The 21,710-nt window shown below is 33.8% G+C and overlaps 1 protein-coding gene across 1 annotated transcript in view; it reads left to right on the top strand.

Moving 5' to 3' along the window:
• Positions 1–499: 499 nt before the first annotated feature.
• LOC110037326 (long chain acyl-CoA synthetase 6, peroxisomal-like) overlaps positions 500–21,710 on the top strand; it is a 55,137-nt gene continuing 33,926 nt past the window's right edge. The window contains exons 1-12 of the mRNA XM_020741947.1: positions 500–723; positions 11,932–11,992; positions 12,332–12,409; positions 14,085–14,156; positions 14,505–14,586; positions 14,868–14,973; positions 15,075–15,151; positions 15,462–15,506; positions 15,601–15,687; positions 17,078–17,167; positions 17,347–17,426; positions 17,927–18,020. Of these exons, the coding sequence (XP_020597606.1) occupies positions 603–723; positions 11,932–11,992; positions 12,332–12,409; positions 14,085–14,156; positions 14,505–14,586; positions 14,868–14,973; positions 15,075–15,151; positions 15,462–15,506; positions 15,601–15,687; positions 17,078–17,167; positions 17,347–17,426; positions 17,927–18,020 (993 nt within the window). The 5' untranslated portion in view covers positions 500–602. The remainder of the gene's footprint in view (positions 724–11,931; positions 11,993–12,331; positions 12,410–14,084; positions 14,157–14,504; positions 14,587–14,867; positions 14,974–15,074; positions 15,152–15,461; positions 15,507–15,600; positions 15,688–17,077; positions 17,168–17,346; positions 17,427–17,926; positions 18,021–21,710) is intronic.

The following is a 21,710-nucleotide window of genomic DNA, read 5'->3' as shown; positions in this document are numbered from 1 at the left end:
ACGCTGTCGGTCAACATCGTAAACTGAAAAATATAGTTATCATTTCCCGTCTGTGGGATAAGAGATTTCTGTAATCATCAATTAATAGTGTATTTTTGCAACTGGGCCAAGCCCCATTGTTTTTTCTTTTACGGGCTTTCTACATAAAAACTTATGGAACAGTCACTGTTTTTTTTTTTTTCATCTGAGTGTGTACAGAATTCTCGTACAACACTAAGATGGTAATCCGTCACCCTATCGTCGTGAATTTTCTGCCACGCATCACTTATAATAATAATTTAAATTTTATTTGAGCAAATTAACATACATTTTAAAATAAATAGCCAAATTGTTCATTAAAATTTAATCAGATTTAAATTTAAACTAATTTCGAGAAATTGAATCAACTTAGGAGAAGCCTACTTGCGGCCAAACAGCGATTTTTAATCATATTTTATTGCTAATTAGGCGTGAAAGGATGGATTTTTTTTTTTTAATTTTTAATTTTTAATTTCTTAGATTGGCTGAGAAGTCAGTTCATCGGATCAAAATTATCCGGAAGAAAATTGAGAGAAATTGACCCTTGGGAAATTGCTCCGGAGAGGAAGGAAAAGAGAAGAGTAATGGATTTCAATGCCGAGAGCCGCCTGAGGGTGATCTCCCGCCATCTCCGAGCCACCGACGGAGACCACGTTACTCGATCTCAGTTAAGCGCAAGCACCACCGCAGGGGAATTTGTTCACGGTGAGTTATTTTGCCGGCTCTGCTCTCATTCATTCAATGGGATTCGTTCTTTGTTTTTGGGTTTTGTTTTGCTATGAATACCTATTTTAATGTGGTTCCAGTGCTTGATTTATGTACAGAACTGAAAAAATGGTTTTATGTTTAGTCCATGCTAAGCCCTTTTGGTTTTCGTTGGCCTGTTTCATTTAGTTCGTGGTGGACGATTTTTGGTAGTTGGGTGAAATGATGCAAGCTTATAGGTTGGTTGATGGCGGATGCTTAGAGTGATTATTCTCTCGTGAGCTAAGACGGCTTTAGATTGATTTGAGACTGTTTTGTTCGTTCTTTTCAGCCTGAAATTTGATTTTGAAGTGTTTGAACTGGGGCGAGAAGTTCTTGGATTAGTAGGAAGAACGCTGATAGACTTCGGATGGTCTTTCCCATGGAAAATGAGCATTTTTCTGCCGTTGAATCAATTGCGGATGTGGGTTTTCCGTGAAAAAAAATTATAAATATTTTGATAATGAACACAAATTGAGGTTCTAGATTATTTTTGCTTTAAAGGGGTTCTGGTTTTCTTATGATAATGCAGTCACAGGAACTGTAGGCAATGCACAATGAATTTTATTACATGGATTTCATCCAATTATGCTTGACAGCCATGGGTTTTGAAGATGTTTTAGAGTTATTTTTAGTGAAGGATCACCTAGTCAATTGTGGGAGAAGCTAATCAAACAACAACAACAACAAGAAGCTTTTATCTTTATCCGACTAAGTGGGGTCGGCTACATGAATCTTTTTGCTCCATTGTGTCTTATTGAATGTCATATTTTCATTTCATTCTAATAAATTAAGATAATTTTTTATACAACATGCCCAAGCTAATCAAACAGCTGACGTTTTATTTCTTGGGGCATTTACCTATGCAGCACACAATTCTTATGTCACACCTAAACTTTCTTATCTACACACATAATACTCAATTATTTAATATCACATAAAAAATAGTACTATTACCATTTTTTAAAAGTGAAATACACCTTTTCTTGCATATGTTAAACACCAAAATGCTATGTATGTAAATATGAAAGTTTAAGTGGGAGATATGTAAATACATAAGAATTGCATGCTACATATATAATTTTTCTTTATTTCTTTTATTCTGTATTTGATTCAAGAAATATTGTGGAGCCAAGTAAATTATTGAACATAAATGGCGTTATAGATTTTAATAAAATTTGACATAATTTATTGGTATTATTTAAGTTATTTGGTGATTTAAATATTAATAAGAAAATATTTCAATTTATATAGGTAGCTATTTGTTTGATAGTTTCGTCATTCTTATATCTTAAAAAAATATTTAAACTTTAAAGTGTGTAAGAAATAGAAAAATTGATAGTCATTAAATAAGTGATTAGTCATTATTAATTGAGCATTTTGTAGACTTCTTGGTAAGCTACTTATTAAAGCTTGGTAACCACATATATGAACATGCAGGTCAATGTTTAAGCTTATTCATTTATATGCTAAGATTTTGAAATTGTGTTCAAGCTTTTAAAATTTTAAACTAATAAGCACTAGTTTTATATGCATGAGTATCGAGCCATTTATCAAGTGCACTAGTTCGCTTATAACCCAGGGCAATATTTTTCTTATGGCTAGCCAACAATGTAGGTAGATGCTGAAATATATTTTTTGTTTGAATGTCATAACAATAGAAGGAAAATAAATATTAGATTTAATTTTGCTATTGTGCGCTCATGATATTTAAGTTGTATTTTAAGTGATATTATGAAACAAGTTTTTTTTGGAAGCTCGGTTCATAATTGACTGCACCATTTATGGAATAAGTAAACTTGAATGTGAGGAATATTCATATATGGGATACGACCAATTGATTGGTAGTTCATCTCTAAGAGCATATGTGGAAATATTAATCCTGTACCGCTTTGGCAATTCACAACGTCTGCACCTTCTAGTTTTCTCTGCCTACCTTGCAAGCAGCTCCATCGGTGGATGTAATGCGCACTAGCCGTGTGATCAACCACCTTGGTAATTTGCCACACTCTTACCTTTCATAGACAGTTTGCCAATCACCATTTTTTTTTTGTATAGAAAATTAATTATGAAATTATTAGGTTATGTATTTTTTCATCTTTTCATCTCTTTATGGCCTATGTTTCTCTTATAAATATTTTAAATGCCAACGTATGTAGTATTCTTTTCTCATATGCTGTAATATGCTATTGGAGCTGAACTTTTTACATCAGTCATACTTATATGTTTCACAGCCTCCTAGAAGTCAAAGTTTTATTCATCTTGCCTCTAAGAGTTTTTTTTTTTAAAACCATCTTGCCTCTAAGAGTTTTTCCAAAAAATATCACTTCTTTAGAAAGGCACTCTAAAATCCAAAATCAATTTCTTAGGACCGATAATAAATTAGTGTATTTTTATTCCATTCAAAGGAGTACCTCTTCTAATGAGAAATTGTTCACAAAAATTTCTTGCATTCATTCACAATAAAATCAGATAGCAAGAAGAAAAGCATAGACATCCTTTGGAGGTTGCTCGATCTATTACTTTTCAAAATATTGTTGTAGCGAGGTTGTTCTTATTGCTACATTTCTCATTAATCATATACTATCAAGAATACTAAAATTAAAAACCTGTCATCAAACTCTCACTTAAGAATATCCTAGATGTAGCCTTGCCTTTACCATTCCTCCCATGGTGTTCAATTGCTTTACTTTTGTGCATTTTTTCTACTCATCAAAGTAGTAAAATAGATTCAAAAGTGATAAATTGCATTTTCATTGCCTACACTTCTCACCACAAGGGCTACAAATGCTATTATCTTTATACTCAAAAAAAAAAAAAAAGAAAGAAAAAAAATCCATGGATGCAATCTTCTTTGAAAATTAATACTTTTCTTTTTCTGAAATCTCACATTCAGGTCAACCATAACTCTCTCTCTTTTTATTTGTTTCTCAACCAAGTGACCAACTCCTCTTCCGCACTCATTCGAATTTTGCTTCTTTGAATACCTTGAAGATTTTCAAGATGTCATACAACAAGCAAGGTATAGAGGTATGTATATTCTAGATGACAAAAAAATTCAACTAGCAAAGTAGAACAAAACATTTATCCTGAACTAAACTCAACGTCCAACTCAAGTCCTGACATTGCTTCACAAGGATAAGGCATACTAATTTTGAAGATGATCTAAACATGGACATTACTGTTATTAGGAAAAGCGTAAGAATTTGCCTTAAAACTTTCAATTAATCATTATTTTTACATCGACAAATTATCTCCTAGGTTCTATGTCTTTACTAAAAATCCTTCAAGCTTGGAAATTCCAAACAATATTCAATAAGCTTTAAATCTTATGAATGAAGAAATGTAATTCATAAGGAATCTCAGGCCTTTGAATGAAATAATATCTAAAAGCTTTCAAATATTTCTAAAGGGAAGAAAGCTATTGTATGCCAACGAGTTTAATATGAAATTCAAAGCAAATGGAAGTGTTGACCAATGTAAAACAAGATTTATGGCAAAAAATTTCACTCAAACATATTGTATTGATTATTAAGCAATGTTTACTCCATTGCTGAGATTCATCATTAGGGTAATTTTTCTCGTTGAAGATTTAGATTAGTCACTCCATTACTTGATGTAAAAAAAATGTAGTCTTAAACGAAATCTAAAAGATTAAGCATCTATGAGAACACTAATATGAAACGATATGATTTCTCATAGAAACTTTTGGTCAAAATAAATATTTTCTTTAATAATCCCAAACTACACATTTAAAAAGATAAGCACATATAATTTGAAAGGTAGGAAAATTTTCTCAAATTCTAAACCTAAGACTCACAATAACAATCTCATGCATAACTCAACCCTAAACATGTTAGACTTATTTATATAAAATCATAATAAGTGACAGAAAACTAAATTGCTCGTAGGCTAATAAAAGACGAATTGCCCTTAGATGCCAATCTAACATTACTCACATCTCAAAACACACATTGTTCTTAAGGTGAAAAAAAAAAGACAGTGTTCCTCCACCACAAGCTACTCTGTTTTTTTATTCACTGTCTCCTCATCACAGATTGTGAGAATTTGCAATATTTGATTTTACAATGGTCTCTTGGTTTAAACTTCTCATCACACCAAAAATATAACCCTTGAGCTCGCTTCTCCTATATCTCTTTCGCTGTAATATGCTTGAGTTTCGCCCTCAGTTGTGACCCATGATGCTTGTCTTATGAAGCGTCCCTCTTGATTTCAACAATTTGAGCTTTTAGAGACATTTTGGTTATCGCAGTTCGATGTGAAGCTCCACTTGTGCTACTCTTGTTAGTCGTTTCAATACATTATGATCTTCAACCAACTATGCTAGTTCCATATATTCTCTCAAGTCTCGCAGTCTCATCGGACGGAGTGTTGCATTTATATCGAGCTTTAGACCATTTTTGAAGTTACCCTCCAAAACTGCTTCAGAAATACCCCTCGACCTTCTTGCTAATAGCTCGAATTTCTCCTAATACTCCATAATAGTTCTTTCCTGAGTCAATGCAAGGAATTGTTCATCTAGGTCTTTTGTCCGAATTGCTAAAAAACATTTCAACAATCAATCCTTGAATTTTTTTAGGTTCTGATTGGTTGCCGTTGTTCTCTCCATTGGTACCATGCTAGAGCTTTCATTTCCCAACATAGGGTCGCCGACATCAATTTTTCTTCCTCTATCAACCCATTAACAATAAAGCATCTCTCCATGTGATAAACCCAACCATATGCATTGTCTCCTTCAAAAATCGACATCCTCAGTTTCTTTATGTGCGAGTCTCCTCTCCAATTCTTTCGTCTGAAGTTCATTCTCCCCGTGACGTGGGGGTAGGGTTCCCTTCCTTGACACGTAGTGATTTCCCTTCTTCCATAAGTCTGACGCGCCCCATAACCAATTCTTCCATCCCCATAAGCTTTAGAATCACCTTCTGCTGGAAGGTGGGTGCAATAAAAGACAATGATGCTGTTGGATGTAGTCTTCTACTCAGGTCCCACACACCATGGTTTTCTATTCATGGTCAAAATTCTTTAAATTGATCTTCTCCTGCCTCAAATTGCTCGTCGTGCTATATGCTTGCTGACTCTCATTCCAACCTTTCGGATGTCGTGCGATTCCTTCCAAGTGTTGACGCTCGATTTCACTTCCCATTCCTTTACTTGGATTCGCTGCTCCAAATCCACCTAAGTTTGTGATGTTGCCCTGATGTCGCACTAATTCTTTTGATTGCTGTCGCTTGCATTCATTCCAAACACTGTCGTTTGATTTTGCCGCTTGCGGCGGAGGGTTTGTGTGGGGCTCCACAATCTTCTTTATCATTTCTTTTAGGGTTGTGAACCTCCCATCTATGGCCGAGAAATGCTCTACGATTCTAGATCTGATTTGACTGGCCTCTTTACCAAATTTTCCTCCAAAGCATCCACCTTTTTGGTTGCAATTACTCCGGGACGGTTTTGAATCTCTCGGAAGGTTTTAAAAATTTTTGAATGTGGATTTGCGTGTGCGAAACTCTGGACGTGGCGATCCCAAAATTCCTATACGTGGTTCGATGGAACTATCGGAAGTTGCACAGAATTCCAGATGCCGCAATCTGAATTCCTGCATGTCACAGTGTTCCCAATCACGAGTTTCCTTCACAAGCAACACGAAACTCCTTTACGTAGTGATTTTGATCGCCATTTTTTGATCAGAGCAGCTCGAAACTTTTATACGTCGCAATGCTTCGACTTTCTTACAGTCTATACCCAGCGATCCTGTCAGTCTTCACAGGAGACAAAAGACACTCATGACTTTATTACAAGACAGAGTGGGAGGAGGAGAAGACGCGATTTTCGTGTCTCTATACGCTATGATCACGTCGTGGCCTCCTTGTTAGCGATCATATCTCGAGATTCAGTTAAGAAGGGATCCCGTCGATGCTTCTCAGCTATTTATTACATAGGCAACGTCTATTTCTCGTGCAGGCGGCGATTTTGTGGCAATCTCACAGAAATAGATGTTCTGATACCAATTTGATATGAAACAATATGATTTTTCACATAAAATTTAGGATAAATCAATTATTTTCTTTAATAATTCAAAACAACATGAATACAAAAATAAGTACCTACAATTCGAGATGTAGGCGATCTCTTCCAATTCTTATAATTTGAGAGAGAGAAAATCTTTAACAAACCCTAAGCCTAAGCCTCACAAAAACAACCTCATACATAACCATAACCCTAAACATATAAGCCCTATTTATACTAAACCATAATAAATGACAAAATACTATATTGGGTCGGGAAACCAAGGGTCTATTTGAGACAGCTGCAACTTATTAATAAGCTGCTTTGCAGCAGCTGTGTCGAGAAACTGCTATGGATAATTTGGTTGTTTGTTTATTTCAGCAGCTTGAAAATAGTTGTGCTGCAGCCGTTTTTGGATAAATGACCATTCTGCCTCTGTATTGTAATGTTGTTTAGAAGAAAACTATTCATACTAGTACTCGCATTTGAAAGCAGATATCCATTTCGAACGTTACAAAATAAAAATAGAAACCTCACTAAACAATAAGTAGCACTACTATCAAAAAAAAAAAAAAGACTACTAAAATAACAATTAATAAGGTGATAATGTTATTTTTAAGATGCAGCTAGTGTAGGTCACAAGACAAGTCGTCCTCTAGGGAAACTCATCACGCCTGATCATTATCAGCTGTCGATTCCTCCAACCCATCTACTCTTTTAAAGAAGTCATAGTTTTCTTTTCTTTTCCTCAGACTCCTGTAATACTGTCTTCCATAGCTATGTGACTGTCGCGAAGTAACTAAGGGGCATGGTAGTCCGTAGTAGCAGTGCAATCCTCTAGAGGTATTGGAAGTCCTCAAACTCATCTTCTGTGATGGTTTAACACAACACATCACAAATTCTTAGATGCAATATTACAGAAAAAATATAATTAAACAATGCAAGTTTTACTTAACCCCGAGATCTCAGAGAACATAGTATAAAACAACAAATTTGTCACTTCCAAATGAAAGCATACATTAAAAAAAGAGTTATTGGTTGTCTTAAAAACACGTAATGTCGTATTTGTCACATATGCATATCACCAAACAAAAAAACTATAAAAAAAAGAGCCTAAAAAAACCACAACACTGTAAAAATGAGAGGAACTTAGTTGCTTTCATTGGGATTTCACATGTGACAATAACCAATAGCGACAAATATGTCATATAGAAGAACTCTTAAGGTCTAATGTCTTGTCACGGACCTTCAAAATACCGAAAATAAACATGTAATAAATATTTATACATCATATTGGGTCCTCTAACTTGATAATTTTTTATGAGAAACTAACAAAAACGTTCAACTCAACCGAGAAGTATCTATTGATTGTCTCTGATGAATGCTAGAATCGCTCCATCGCTTCTCTCATTAATTCATTATGTGACAAAATGTAGAGAATTATTGCTAACGTCTCTCTGGAAGTCATCCTGTAGGAGCCATGAAGTCCATGATTCCTGTGTAATTCATCTAGGAGATATATAAATACTGTTTGTATCATACGAAACATGCTGAATTTTGTAGGATGTCCTTCAAGTAGCTCCCCAATACATTTATCACTAATGTAAGATGATGTCATGCAGGGAGACCGATCTAATATATCAAATATACCGCTGTCACAATTCTCCTTTTGCGTCTCTTTTTGTGAATTCATGGTAAACAAGTGCTTTGTTCAGGTGAGACATGAGAATCACCGAACCAGTTTTGATGATACAATTTCATAGCCAATCAACATCATAAATGAACTTCGAATAACAAATTACAAAGTGTACGATAAAAAAACAAACATCCAAAGTAGCATTAACATTGTTCCAATGAAAAAGAAAAAAAACATCCAAAGCTGAAGCCTGATAAATCTACTGGAAAATAAATACAAATAGTTCAAAGAAAAAAATATAAAGTCAAGTGTCCATGTAGTCGTAAAAATAATGTAAATAATTGACCCTGCGGTCAGGGGCCATCATCATGAATAACTGTCTACAGGTCGGGTCCTCCAACAACCTCATAGAGAACAAATATAATGACATGTCCTCATAAATTTCTGGAGTTGCTTACAAAACTTGGATAACTTGTTGGATGGAGGCCTCTTGTGATGTCCCTTGGTCATTGGTGAATGAAGCCACTAGTTGTGATTTTTGGCTTTTAATGAAGCAACCCTTTCTTTTTTTTTTCCTCCACCCTTGGACGTTTTGTCCTGCTAGTGGACTCTACTTCATATTGGTTTGGGCTAGGACCTTCATTGGAGTTCATTGTTTGTTCGACATCAAATTCTCTGACATGCTTGCAAACCCTCGCTCACCTGAGGTCCAAGCATTATTCCTCGTTGCTACAACCCCACCAAATATACGGTCCAATTTCACTTCCAGCTCAGGGTCAATACCACTGAATTTTAATTTTTTGCAGGCTTTCACTACCTGCAATATAAAGGTACATGGATATGTTCATACAATTTAGGAAAAGAAAATCATAACATGTAGGTTTGATCTATTTTCACTTGCATTTCTCTCAGCCCATCATTCCTGAAGAAAACGAGTAATCTGCTTGATTGGATCCCAACCCAAGCCCGTAGATCCTTGTTTCAATTTCTTCCAAAAATTTCAGTTCTTTTTCAGTTAATCTCACTTGTTTTTCAGTTGCATCTTATCGTACCCCCTTCCCGTAATTTCCTTGAATCTTTTCATAATATTTTGTCACCCTTCCTTCTTAGAATAGGTTGTGGGCTTGTCTCTGAGTTCCACCTCCTTAAGGCAGATGTCACAAAATATTAGTTTGGCTTTCTTATCCCACATTGCTCATGAACCGAGTTCTTATTTCTTATCCATCGTGTTACCATCATAGAAAAGTTAAACATAAATATTTGACACAAGAAATAAGTAGCACAAATCAAACAAAAATAAAATTGTCTTATTTCACCACCGCCCCATAACCATCCCCACAACAAGCACCACCGTCCCACTTCACCCCCACACAAATCACCACTGCCCCCAAAATATGCCTACACCAAACACCACTGCACTCGTTGCCATCACATCGCCGAACACCACCGCCCCCACAATATCCCGACACCAAACAACACTGCCCCCACACTAGTCATCACTGCCCCCACACCAGTCATCACTGCCACCACACCATCTCGACGCCAAACTCCACTGCTCCCACAACACCTACACCCCCACACCAATCCATCACAACACACCCACACCACCGCCACACCGAACATCGCTGTCCCAATAACTAATCCAAACCGGCAGAAACTCTCAGATAAATGCAAATAACTGTCATAAATATAAACACATGAGAAGTGGGTGTTATATTTGTAAATTTCTTTGAACTTTACATTATAATCCTGAGATATCTGGGTAAATATACTGAATTTTTTTTTTTTTGTGATCTAGACATTATTTTTCCCCCAAATAATTCAATCATTCAAAACCTTTTTTTTCTCAAAATTCTTTTAGAAAAATTTCATCAAAATAGCATACAACAACCCCACATAATCCAATCATCCAATAAGGTCCATTTACATACACAACAAACAATTCTATTGAATTTACATATCTCACACCAAAACTTTAATATTCATGCACACAACACTCAAATTCGCAAAATCAAATTAAGGTGAACACCATTACAACATAAGCAACATAGAGAAACCATGTGAAGCAGTTAAATACGAACGAGTACAACTACCATCATCCCTCAAACAACAAAATATGGATTCAACTATCATGAATGTAAACACGTAAGAATTTTGTGTTGAGTTTGTAAATTGTAAATTTCCAACAGAAAAATGAGCACCCGAAACCATCAAAATGAAAACAAAAATATAAAATCCCAACCAAAAAAGGAGAACCCACAATACTGCTGGTTAAACCAGCTTGATTCCCTATCCAATTTCATAATGTACACGACATAAACCTTGCTGTTAACAAATGCTCAAGCCTCTAACATTCTTTTCTCAATATTTTCACTCAAATATAAAAAAATTATGATGAAATCCCAATTCATGTTAATCAAATAAACAACAGTCGAAAAGCCTCGTTCATATAATGCTCCAACCATTTCTCAAATTCGCTTTCACATATCACAAATCAACGTAGGAAGAAGGAAGCAAAAAATGTCAAAATCAAGACTTGATTTACAGGTATGTAAGTATTCCCAAAAAGCAAAACCAAGCGGAATGTATGCATCAACCAAAGACTATAAACCTATCAAACAAATCACAAAGCATATGGTGCCTTCGCATGTAAAAATGGGGTTGTAACCACCAAGAAAAGAGAAAAAATGCAAGTCTCCGGTGCTTTGTATGTAAAAATCCAAAAAAAAAAAAATTCTCTGTGTGCAAACGATACGGTTCATAGAACAAATCCACAAAGAAGAGATGAAGGGGAGAGGATACTGGAGGAAGAAGGAAGCAAACACCGACAAAAAACCTTATCCAGATGTGTCGGAGAGAGAAGTGAAAGTTTGGAGAAAAAGCCATAGGCAGATCGCTTACGAGGCGAGGGCGAGCGGGATGGAGGGCTCGAAAGGAAAAAATCCCATATAAAGTGGAATAATCCAGCTCCGGATCGCAACACCAAACAATCAATGAAATTTGCGGCAGCAGGCCGTGCCGCGGCTCCAACAGCTGTGCCAAAGAAACCCTAAGAGCAATATAATCAAGTTGCAGGGTCAAGAAATTCTCATGTAATTTAAGATGTTGACCAATGCAATGCCCATCAGCCCTGTGATAAACTACATTGGCTATCTGCTGTCCTCCTGACTTCCATAACTTCCCCAACTACTATTTCCTTGGTGGAATGATTTTTTATATCTTAAATTGATTATAAATAATTAGTTTGAATTTTTTCTTGTTTTTTATATCTTTTGCCCATATAATATTGTATTTATTCAATCAATTGGAATAAGAAAATATACAGTATTCTTCATTTTATATAAAGGATAAAGATTTTGTGCTAAATTTGCAAAATTTATGGAAAATGTTTTATCTTGCCACCATAGTCTAAGAATTTCACTAGCATACTGTAGAGAATAATTTTGTTGGTTTTAAAACAACATTTTTTCATTTTTTCCATGCATTAATCCTTAATTTTTTATCTTATCCAGAGCAGGGTTATAGTGTTGTCCTCCCTGAGAAATTACAAACTGGGAAGTGGAATGTATACAGGTGTCATTTTTCTTTTCATCATTTACATACATACGACCTAATTCCTATGTATTTACATTTCTAACACCTAAAATTTACTTTTTACATATATACCACTCAAATCTTTAATATCACATATAAAATACCATCTTTTTATCTTTTAAAAAGTGAAATACACTTTCATGCACACGTAAGATGGCATGTATATGATAATTGAAGTTTAGGTGTTGTGTAAGTTTGGTAAATGCGGAGGAATTGAGTGGTCTGTATGTAAAATCTTCTCTTTTTTTTTTCTTTGATACAAATGCCTGTTATGGTTTATTACTGGTTTTTTATTGTTGTTTCATTTCTTTTAAGCAGATCTGCTCTGTCACCATTGAAGCTGGTCACTGAATTTCCAGAGCATCCAGAAATAAAAACTTTACATGATAATTTTGTGTAAGTTTGGGCGTGCATATTTTTTATTTTAGCTCTCATTTTAATTAATTACAGTACATTCATTTAATTACTTATTCAATGCAATTTTATCAGTTTCTTCAACCATATCTTTCTACTTTATAACTATTTTTTTCTTAACGTTCTTTGTGCATAGGATGTTAATGATGTGAGCCAATTTAAGTAAGCACCACGCTGTTCATATTTGTTTCATTTTGTTCTTTTTGAGTTGTGCTTTGCTCGAACATGAGACATGTTTAAAATCTTATTTTACTGTATTTATTAATTTTTTTTTTTATGAAGTTCTAGTTATGATCAAGCTAACTAACTGCATGCAGGATGCTAATTATTTAAACCAATTGTATTATTTTTAAAAACAAATATATTCATGATTTTCTTTTTCAAAATTGATTAGAATTCACCCGGTGTTATTTCTAATCCTTTATGGATTATAAAATTTGAATTTTAATATATTAATCTAGTTTTTTGTTTGATATTTTAATTATCAGAGATAATTTGAAAAATAAAATTTGATTTTCAATAGATCCGTTAAGCATTTAATTAATACATTTATTAATAAATGTTGATAGGAAGGAAAGTTATATTTTTAGTCTATTCAATTATGGGCAATTACATACAGGGTACCCAAAACATTTTACAATTCAAGCACCCTCTTTGATCCATTTCTCAAATTGTCACTCAAATATCAAAGCTCGTGATAAAAGCCCAATACATATTTGTCATTTTTATCGAATTCACAATGGTTCGATCGCGGCACGCGTAAATGCATCGGTTTCATAATTCAAAAAATCATATAGGTGCTTGATTTGTAAATAGGTATGTTTCTTGCTCTCTATATGTAATTATCCCAATTATTTAATATTTTTATCATATTCTAATAGTGTAAATAACTTTTGTGCTGCACAGAATTTAACAAATTTAATGCAATAGAATAAAATAAGTTATCAAAAGCTACTAATTTATGTTTAAAGGAGCATTTTATCAAAGCTCTTAGTGGGCTTCTTGTAAAACAATAATGATTGTGTTCAGGAATGCAAGTGAATATTCAAATTTATTTATTTCTAGCTTAAAACTTTTATTCAAAAATTTTCAATTTTCTAAATAAATGAATATTAAAGAGACGTATATAAACAAATATCAAGTTCCCTTACTGCCATATTGTGCATGTACAAATGCAACTATGTGTAGGTGCCATATTTTGCATGTTTGTGCTGGTCCTGGTGGTATTAGTGCTAGAAGAATTTGCAAAAAAGGACTATAGTTAATCTTTTAGTTGATCCTAATGCATCCATGCTGAATTTAGTTTTCTTGTTATTTTGCTCATCTTTTGGTTAAATTTTTATTTGGGAATATTTTCATGCATACCATACCCAGTTCTATGTATTTACATATTTAACATCTAAAATTCAACTTTTACATATATATTGTCCAAATCTTTCAAATCACATAAAAAACACCACCAATTTAACTCTTAAAAGGTGAAATATATCTTTTCATGCATAGATAAGGTGACAGGTATGTAAAAAGTAAAGTATAAGTGTTAGATATATAAATAAGTAGGACTTGGGTGGTATATCTGTAAATGCCCCTTTTTTATGTAATTAATTTTTTCTGCCTTTTTAGTCTATGATTTATGACTCTAGATTCAATCAATTAGGTATGCAGTTAATGCTTTCCGTGATTACAAGTACCTGGGGACAAGAATACGAGCAGATGGAACAGTTGGGGAGTGAGACATTCTCTATCTTCTTTCTTTTCATAATGCTGTGACATTCTACGTCTACTGATCAGTTTTTTTGTAAATTATTTCTTTAGCATAATTTGCCAGAAATAGTCCCTTGACTTCTTACATTATGCCATTTTAGTCGTGTCGTCTATAAAAGTATCAAATTTGTCGCCAAACTCTTTAAATTGAGGCTGAAATAATCCGCTGTGGGAACTATTTTAGTCACAATTTAAAGAAATTAAATTGATATTTTTATGGACTATGGGACTAAAATAACCACCTGCAAAGAGTGGAGGGTCTACTTTGACACTTTTTTCTATTCTTTATATCATTTTTTTTTTTGGGCTGAAGGTACAAATGGATGACTTATGGGGAAGCAGGGACATCCCGGTCAGCAATTGGGTCTGGTCTCATATACTATGGGATTCCGAAAGTAAGTCATTTATCGACATAATTACCACCCACTTCTTATATATTTAGATATCTAACACCTAAACTTCACTCCTGACATTTATATCACCCAAAACTTTTCCTGTCACAAAAAAATGGCACTATTTTAACTTTTCGAAAGTGAAATATAATATTCCATGCATAGGTAATTTGACATATACATTAATTGTTAAATATGTAAATACATAGGAATTGAGTGTTATGCATGTGAATATTACTTAGTTTTATTAAGAGGTAAGTCTCTTGTTATTTGATGCCTGACAGGGTGCATGTATTGGACTGTATTTCATAAACAGACCTGAGTGGGTCATTGTGGACCATGCATGCTCAGCATATTCTTATATATCGGTACCATTGTATGATACTCTTGGTGAGATAATTTGCTCCAGTAGTCAATATTTTTCGCCCTCCCTTTCTTTGCAAAGTCCTCTAATGTAAATACCAAATGTTTTTCTTTCATAACTTTTGTAGGACCTGATGCTGCCAGTTATATTGTAAATCACGCTGAAATACAGGCAATTTTTTGTGAGCCACAAACACTGATTAATGTGAGTATTTGCTCTTTCTCATGTATATTATTCATTTTCGAGTAAAATGTCAAAATAGTCCCCCTGATTATTTACATTGAACTATTTTAGTCCCACAGTATAAAAAAAATGTTACATTAGTCTCCAGACTATTTTAATATGGGATAAAATAGTCCTGGTTAAGGACTATTGAAACTTATACTTAAAGACTAGAGATTAAATTGCCCCTTACAAAGAGTCAGGGACTATATTGACACTTTTTTCATTCATTTTTTGTATATTTGCTGTTAAAGTATATTTATTTTAATCTTTATTAATTCCTGACTGCCAGTTATTAAGCTTTTCAAAAGAGATTCCTTCAGTACGTCTAATAGTGGTGAGTGAACTTTCCTCTATTTTTAATTTCCATTTTCAATTTTTAAACTGCAGTCAGTCTTGCTATCTTCGTTTATATCATAATGTAATGACAGGTAGTTGGAGGATCGGATGAGAATATACCTTCAGTTACTTCAAATAACCAACCGATAGTTGTTACTTTCTCTAAACTTCATGAACAGGTAAGCTCGCTATAACACAAATCTGTATTTATCATCATCTACTTTTATGTCTAATCATAAGAATCAAGCGCTACTTGCATACGTACCACACAATTCTTATGTATTTACATTTGTAACACCTAAACTTTTATATTAATATTTATAACATTCAAAATTTTAACATCACATAAAAAATATCACCACTATTAATTTCTTATGAGTGAAATGCTCATTTCCCCACGTTCCCAACAGAGAGATCAAACCCTCACAGACATTTTCGAGCCCACAAAGAGAAGAACGTCTCTCCCAAATGCAAACTACAACATCAACCCGATAAGAAATGCCCATAGGAAATGCAAACAACTAAATATTTTCCAAATTCAAACAAGCACAGAGAAATCAACAGCAAATTTTAGGGCAAAAAGCTCCAAACCACCACAGTGGAAATGATAGTGTAAGACAGAAGAAAGATTAAACCCCATACATATAGCCATCATAACACAACAAAACACACAAACTGGTATCCATTATAATTCACTACTGACAGAATGTTTAATTTTTAATCCGTTATAATAGCCTTTTTCTGGCGTGAAAAGGCTATTACGTTGCGGAATGTTATTTTAAACGATGAATTAATGCGTTAACAAAACTACGGAATTCGTGATGCGCTGGTACACACCCGCTATCCGGCTTTCTTGTCTTCGCCTGCTCGCATTACAGCTGCACTATTTTTCCTCCGCCTTGCCGCATCATTCCAGCCTGCTTGTTTGCTCTCCCTTTTATCCGCACTCGTCCCTCGAACGACTTCCCTCGCCTCGTCGTCCTCCCTCGTGCTCCCTTGCCATCTCATGTTTCTCCCTCTGTTGTTTACAGCTAGCTCTATGCAATGTCTCACATGTTCTGTTACCACAGGCTTTCTCTGCTGAGCGCTCCGCTCTCCATCTTCCCTCTCCGACTATGTATTTGCTGTCTCTGTGTTGATGCCCTAGCCAGCCATTACTTCTCTCTCGTGACTCATAGTAAACTTTAGCATGGTCGCTTGCTTGCTTCAGCATGACACCAGCTATGCAAATAACATCAGCTATAAGTATTGACTAAGCTTTTTGGGCTTTTGGGATTAACATGACCTAGGTTTTTTGGACATGGACTATAAGGAGTGTAAAATATACCCATTAGAGGAGAATAGAATTTGCATTACTCGATTAAGAATGAAAATACTTAGAGCTAAAATAAATATTGATAAAAGTTGTTCAAAATTATTTACAAACGAGAGATTGAATTCCTTGGGCAATACTTAGTAGAAATGAAAGGAACCGGGGATTCTTAATGCTGGCCTGTTGCCTATTGGATTTGAAGTCCTTGATTACTTTTCACTCTTTCCTCTTTCCAATAATTTACTATCTTCATTTAGGGTCACAGTAATCTCAAGCCATTTTACCCCCCAAAGTTTGAGGATGTTGCAACTATATGCTATACAAGTGGGACAACTGGTACACCAAAGGTATGATCTTTTTCTTACATTGCTCAATTATTGTAATTGTTATTTCGGTAAAAGCACTGAAACTGTTGTTTCGGCAGCCCAAATGGCTTGTATTTGGCTTCTTTTGCCTTCCGTTAGGTTGCTATTTTTTCTTACTTTTTGCACTCTTTTGCCTGAGAAGATGATATGATATGTTTTAGGGTGCAGTACTCTCCCATGGAAATTTGATTGCAAATTCTGCTGGAGGTAGCATGCGTGTCAAATTTTATCCATCTGACATGTGAGTGTCCCTTGTTATCAAAATTTGTGGGGTAAATCATGCTTTAGTTCTTACCAGTTCAACTTCTTCTTAATCTCTCCACCGCCATCCACCCATTCACATGCCACCGACAATATTGTCAATTATAAAAATAGCTATATCTTAATCAAACATACCAAATATATTTTGTGTCAAGTGGAAAGATAAACAAAACAACTAAAAAACAAAAAATTCAAAACAAAAAAACCAAAAGTGAATCCAAATGACCACTAAGAATTTCTTAGAGTTTCTGAATGAGAATTAGTTTTATTTTTTAGGGTTGTAATGTCTTTATTGAATCAACTAACGACCTATGATAGTTTTGTTAATGGAAATTCTAAATGGAACAATTTTGGAATTATTACTTGTTAAAATTTGTGAAACCTTACTTTTATTAGCTCAAACCTCAGGAACCTAGGTGTTTACCATATGTTTCTAGTCAATTGGAAGTATTTTCAAAGTTACTTATTACATGTGTGCAGATATATATCCTATCTTCCGTTGGCACACATTTACGAGAGAGTCAATCAAATTGGAGCGGCACATTATGGAGTTGCTGTTGGATTTTATCAGGGGGTGGGTAGCAATCCCCTTTCAGTTTAAGCTTCTTTGTTCTAATAATGTGCACTTCTGTTTCTTTTTTGTTATTTGGAAGATATACATATATACCACTCAATTCTTATGTATTTACATATCTAACGCCCAAACTTCAGTTTTTATGTTCATGTGACCTTACTTATTCATGAAAGTTATATTTCACTTTTAAAAGTTAAAATGGTGGTGGTGGTATTTTTATGCCGTTGGAATGATTTGGGTGGTATAAATGTTAACAGTAAAGTTTATGTGTTAGATATGTAAATGCATAGGAATTGAGTGGTATGTATTTAAATGCCCATGTTTTTATTTCTTAAATCTGAATATTACTGCCAGTTTTATACTCTAGCCTAATCCTCATGAAGACTACCCAAAGCTTTGATGATGGAATATTTTTGTAAAATATGAATCATTTGCATAATACTTTTTTTTTTCACAGGTAATTATAAAATCTTAGAAACTCTAATATTTGTATCATGTTGTCTTCTTATATATTATGAAGGAAAGTTTACTCTTCATGCCTTTATTTGAACATGAAGAATGCGTCAGGCTAGTTGTCTCCACGTTAAACATCTTCAGTTTTCTTATTCTATTTATGATACCACCCTTACACATTATTAGTGCTAAAAATGATATTCTAGATGCTGCTTTCGTAGCATACATATATCAGTATGCATATGATTTTAAGAGTGCTCAATTTATCTGTCATTAATCCATTTCCAGTCAAACTCTTCTGCTGCAGTGATGCAACCTATTTCTGCCTCTCTTAGGGCTCGTTTGGTTGACTTTTTTATTTGAAAAAGTTTGTTTAAATTCTATTTCATATAAGGCAGTGTTTTAAAGCCTAGCAGATATTGTTATCCAAAAAGACCAAAAAATGGTGTTTTGTGAAAAGCAGTTTTAGGAAAGCATTAAAGCGGAGCCACTTGTGAATTTTTTTTGACATTTTAAAACGTTGAACTCAATTTTAGCAGTCATTCAAATGAAGCCTTAGTATACTCAAGGTATGCCTCCTAAGTCCTAATTTTCATGAAGATGGAGATTAAAGCTCTAATCGAACAAAAAAATTTCATAGGTTAGCACCTTCGTAGGGAGATTTTAGCTAAGGGGTTGTTTGGTTTGATGGATCTGTGATATAACATAAACTAAATGCAGGTGCTCTCAAAATTTTGGCTTTTGGTTGGATGAAAACGGAATGTAGTATAAAATTTTTATAAATTTGGAATTGATATTGTTGTTCAAAATTGGTGTATTCAGAAGTTGGGTGCTTTTCATATATGCTGTAAACTATAGCTCATCGTCGCTGCTTTCTGCTGACCACCTCTATTGCTTCTTGCTAACCACCGCCACCAGCCATTGTAATGTTTGGCTTTTTTTTTTTAAATGCTGTATTGCAAGCGTTACAAATCGGAGGGCAACAAATCAAGCCTTTTGGATGAGACGAGAATGAAGAGAGAAAGGAAGCTATAAGGTAGACAAGTGAATCAGAGAGCCGAAGGCGGTGCAATCGATACCATGTGGTAGCAAGCGATCAGTGGGCTTTGCCTAGCAACTCAAGGGTGGAGGACGACAATCGGTTGAGGGCTGAGGACCAAAAATAATACTGGAAGGCTATCTCGAGTCGGCGCACTTGACATTTTGGATGATATTACTCAAGAAAAATTTGAAGTTTAATTAATAATAATAGTAAAATAAAAAAAATTATGAATAAGACTTAGGTATATAGTAAAATAAATAACAAAGGATAAAAAAGTTAAAAATTAAGTGAAGAGAATCAAATTATTGTACTCACTATTAATGTCCCTCAAAATTAGAAATATTTCAATAATAGATTCTTTTTAATAATTAAATAAATTGAGAGTAAGAGTGCTACCAAAAAGTAAAATTAAATTTTAATTTACAAATGGTAATAATAAATTGTTACATTCTTAAATGCAAGTATTTTGAATAAGAGATGATGTATGATAAAAATAAATTAATTTTTGAGCTTAAGATGATTATCTTATTTCCATGTTATACTAATATTATTCACTTCTTCCGAACCAGCTGCATGTATAGCTTTTAATACATGATTGATGTATTTGTTAGACTTTACTTTGCTTCATCTATTTCTAAGTATTGCCGATCATATTGATATGAATGTTTTAAGTATTTCAATATGAAAATATTCATGCATTATTTATAAGATTTTATATAATGAGTGATATAAAAATTTGATTGGTATGAACTATATAAAGTGATTGTATGTGCATGTTGACTATGATGAAACTCAACCTCATATAGTACTTGCTAAGGTACCTGTGCACGCAAATGAAAAATGATATTGATATTGAAATACCTTAAATAATACAATTTTAGACAACAATTCTATGACGGTTGTGTGTTATATTATATGTTTTAAATCTTATTGAACGATCTAATTGAAAAATGTAATATATCTAAATGTTTTATAATAATTTATTATGTCTAATTAACTTACGTATTATTTCTCTTTCATTGTGTTATTATAGTTTAGAAGTATACATATTCATTTACTTTTCTAGCTTACTGTCGTCTTAAATTATCTTTTTAGGTCTAAGCTTTTTGTTTAAATATAATTAATAAAGAATAAAATGTTTATAGAAGGCACGAACAACCTGAACTAAGATAAACTTATCATTTGTTTAATTTAATTTTTAAATCTTTAGTGTCTCCTTCATCGATTTTTGTATTATTAAATGTTAGTTATATAAAAGAAAAAAAGGGAAGTTTATTTTTTACTGTTCGGCTATACTCGCCTTTAAAATTTACAAGTCTTGAGCCAGGTCATGACAAAAGTTGTATCAGAGAGCCAGGTTTAGATTAAGTAATATGAATCTTAATGAAAGAGTCAATATGATAATTAAAGTAGAAATTTAATTTGAAAATTAAAAAAAAATTATGATAATCATATAATTATAAACAAAGTTATGATATGCAAATTTTGAGTATTAATTTGTTTTAAGCGGGGAAAGATTGTAACTCCCAAATTTTTTTTTAAATCCTTGTAATGAAAGCGTTACAAATTGGGGGGCAACAAATCAAGTCTTTAAGAGGGGCCGTGAATGGAGTAAGAAAGGAAGCTGTACGGTGAAGGAGCGAAAGCTTTTTTGCAGCCATCAAATTTTGACTATTTAAGAAGGGAAGCAGTGGGTCGGAGGCAGAGCAATCAAACGCGATCAAGCAACAACAATCGTCGGGCTTCGTTGAACAGCTCGAGGGCGGAAGATGACGATCAATTCGTGCATGAGTCAAGAGAACGAAAGATAAGATGGCAAGGTTATCTCGGGTCGACACACATGAAGGTGAATAGTGTGACGCATGCGCGATTTTGCTAATGTGAAGGGGGGTCTCGTGCAGGTTCCAGAGTGAAGCAAACAAATTAGGTAGGTCAGGGCAAATGACTCCTATTCATTGAACTTCAGTTCAAGCATATTAATTAAGGTCGGGATTACTTATTTTATTAATGCTTTATTATATGAAATGTTGAGATGATATTATTTAAGAAAAATTAAAGTTTAATTAATTATAATTAAAAAAATTGACTTTCTACGAACAAGTTTTAGGTATATGAGTAAAATAAAAAGTGAAGATAAATAAATAAATAAATAAATAAATAAAAAGAATAAAATTATAGTGCTCACTTTTATTGTC

This window comes from Phalaenopsis equestris, unplaced genomic scaffold (assembly GCF_001263595.1).
Source record: "Phalaenopsis equestris unplaced genomic scaffold, ASM126359v1 Scaffold218760, whole genome shotgun sequence".
Lineage (NCBI taxonomy): Eukaryota > Viridiplantae > Streptophyta > Magnoliopsida > Asparagales > Orchidaceae > Phalaenopsis > Phalaenopsis equestris.
Note: the sequence above shows the minus strand (reverse complement) of the source record. Positions and strands in the feature narration are given on the sequence as shown.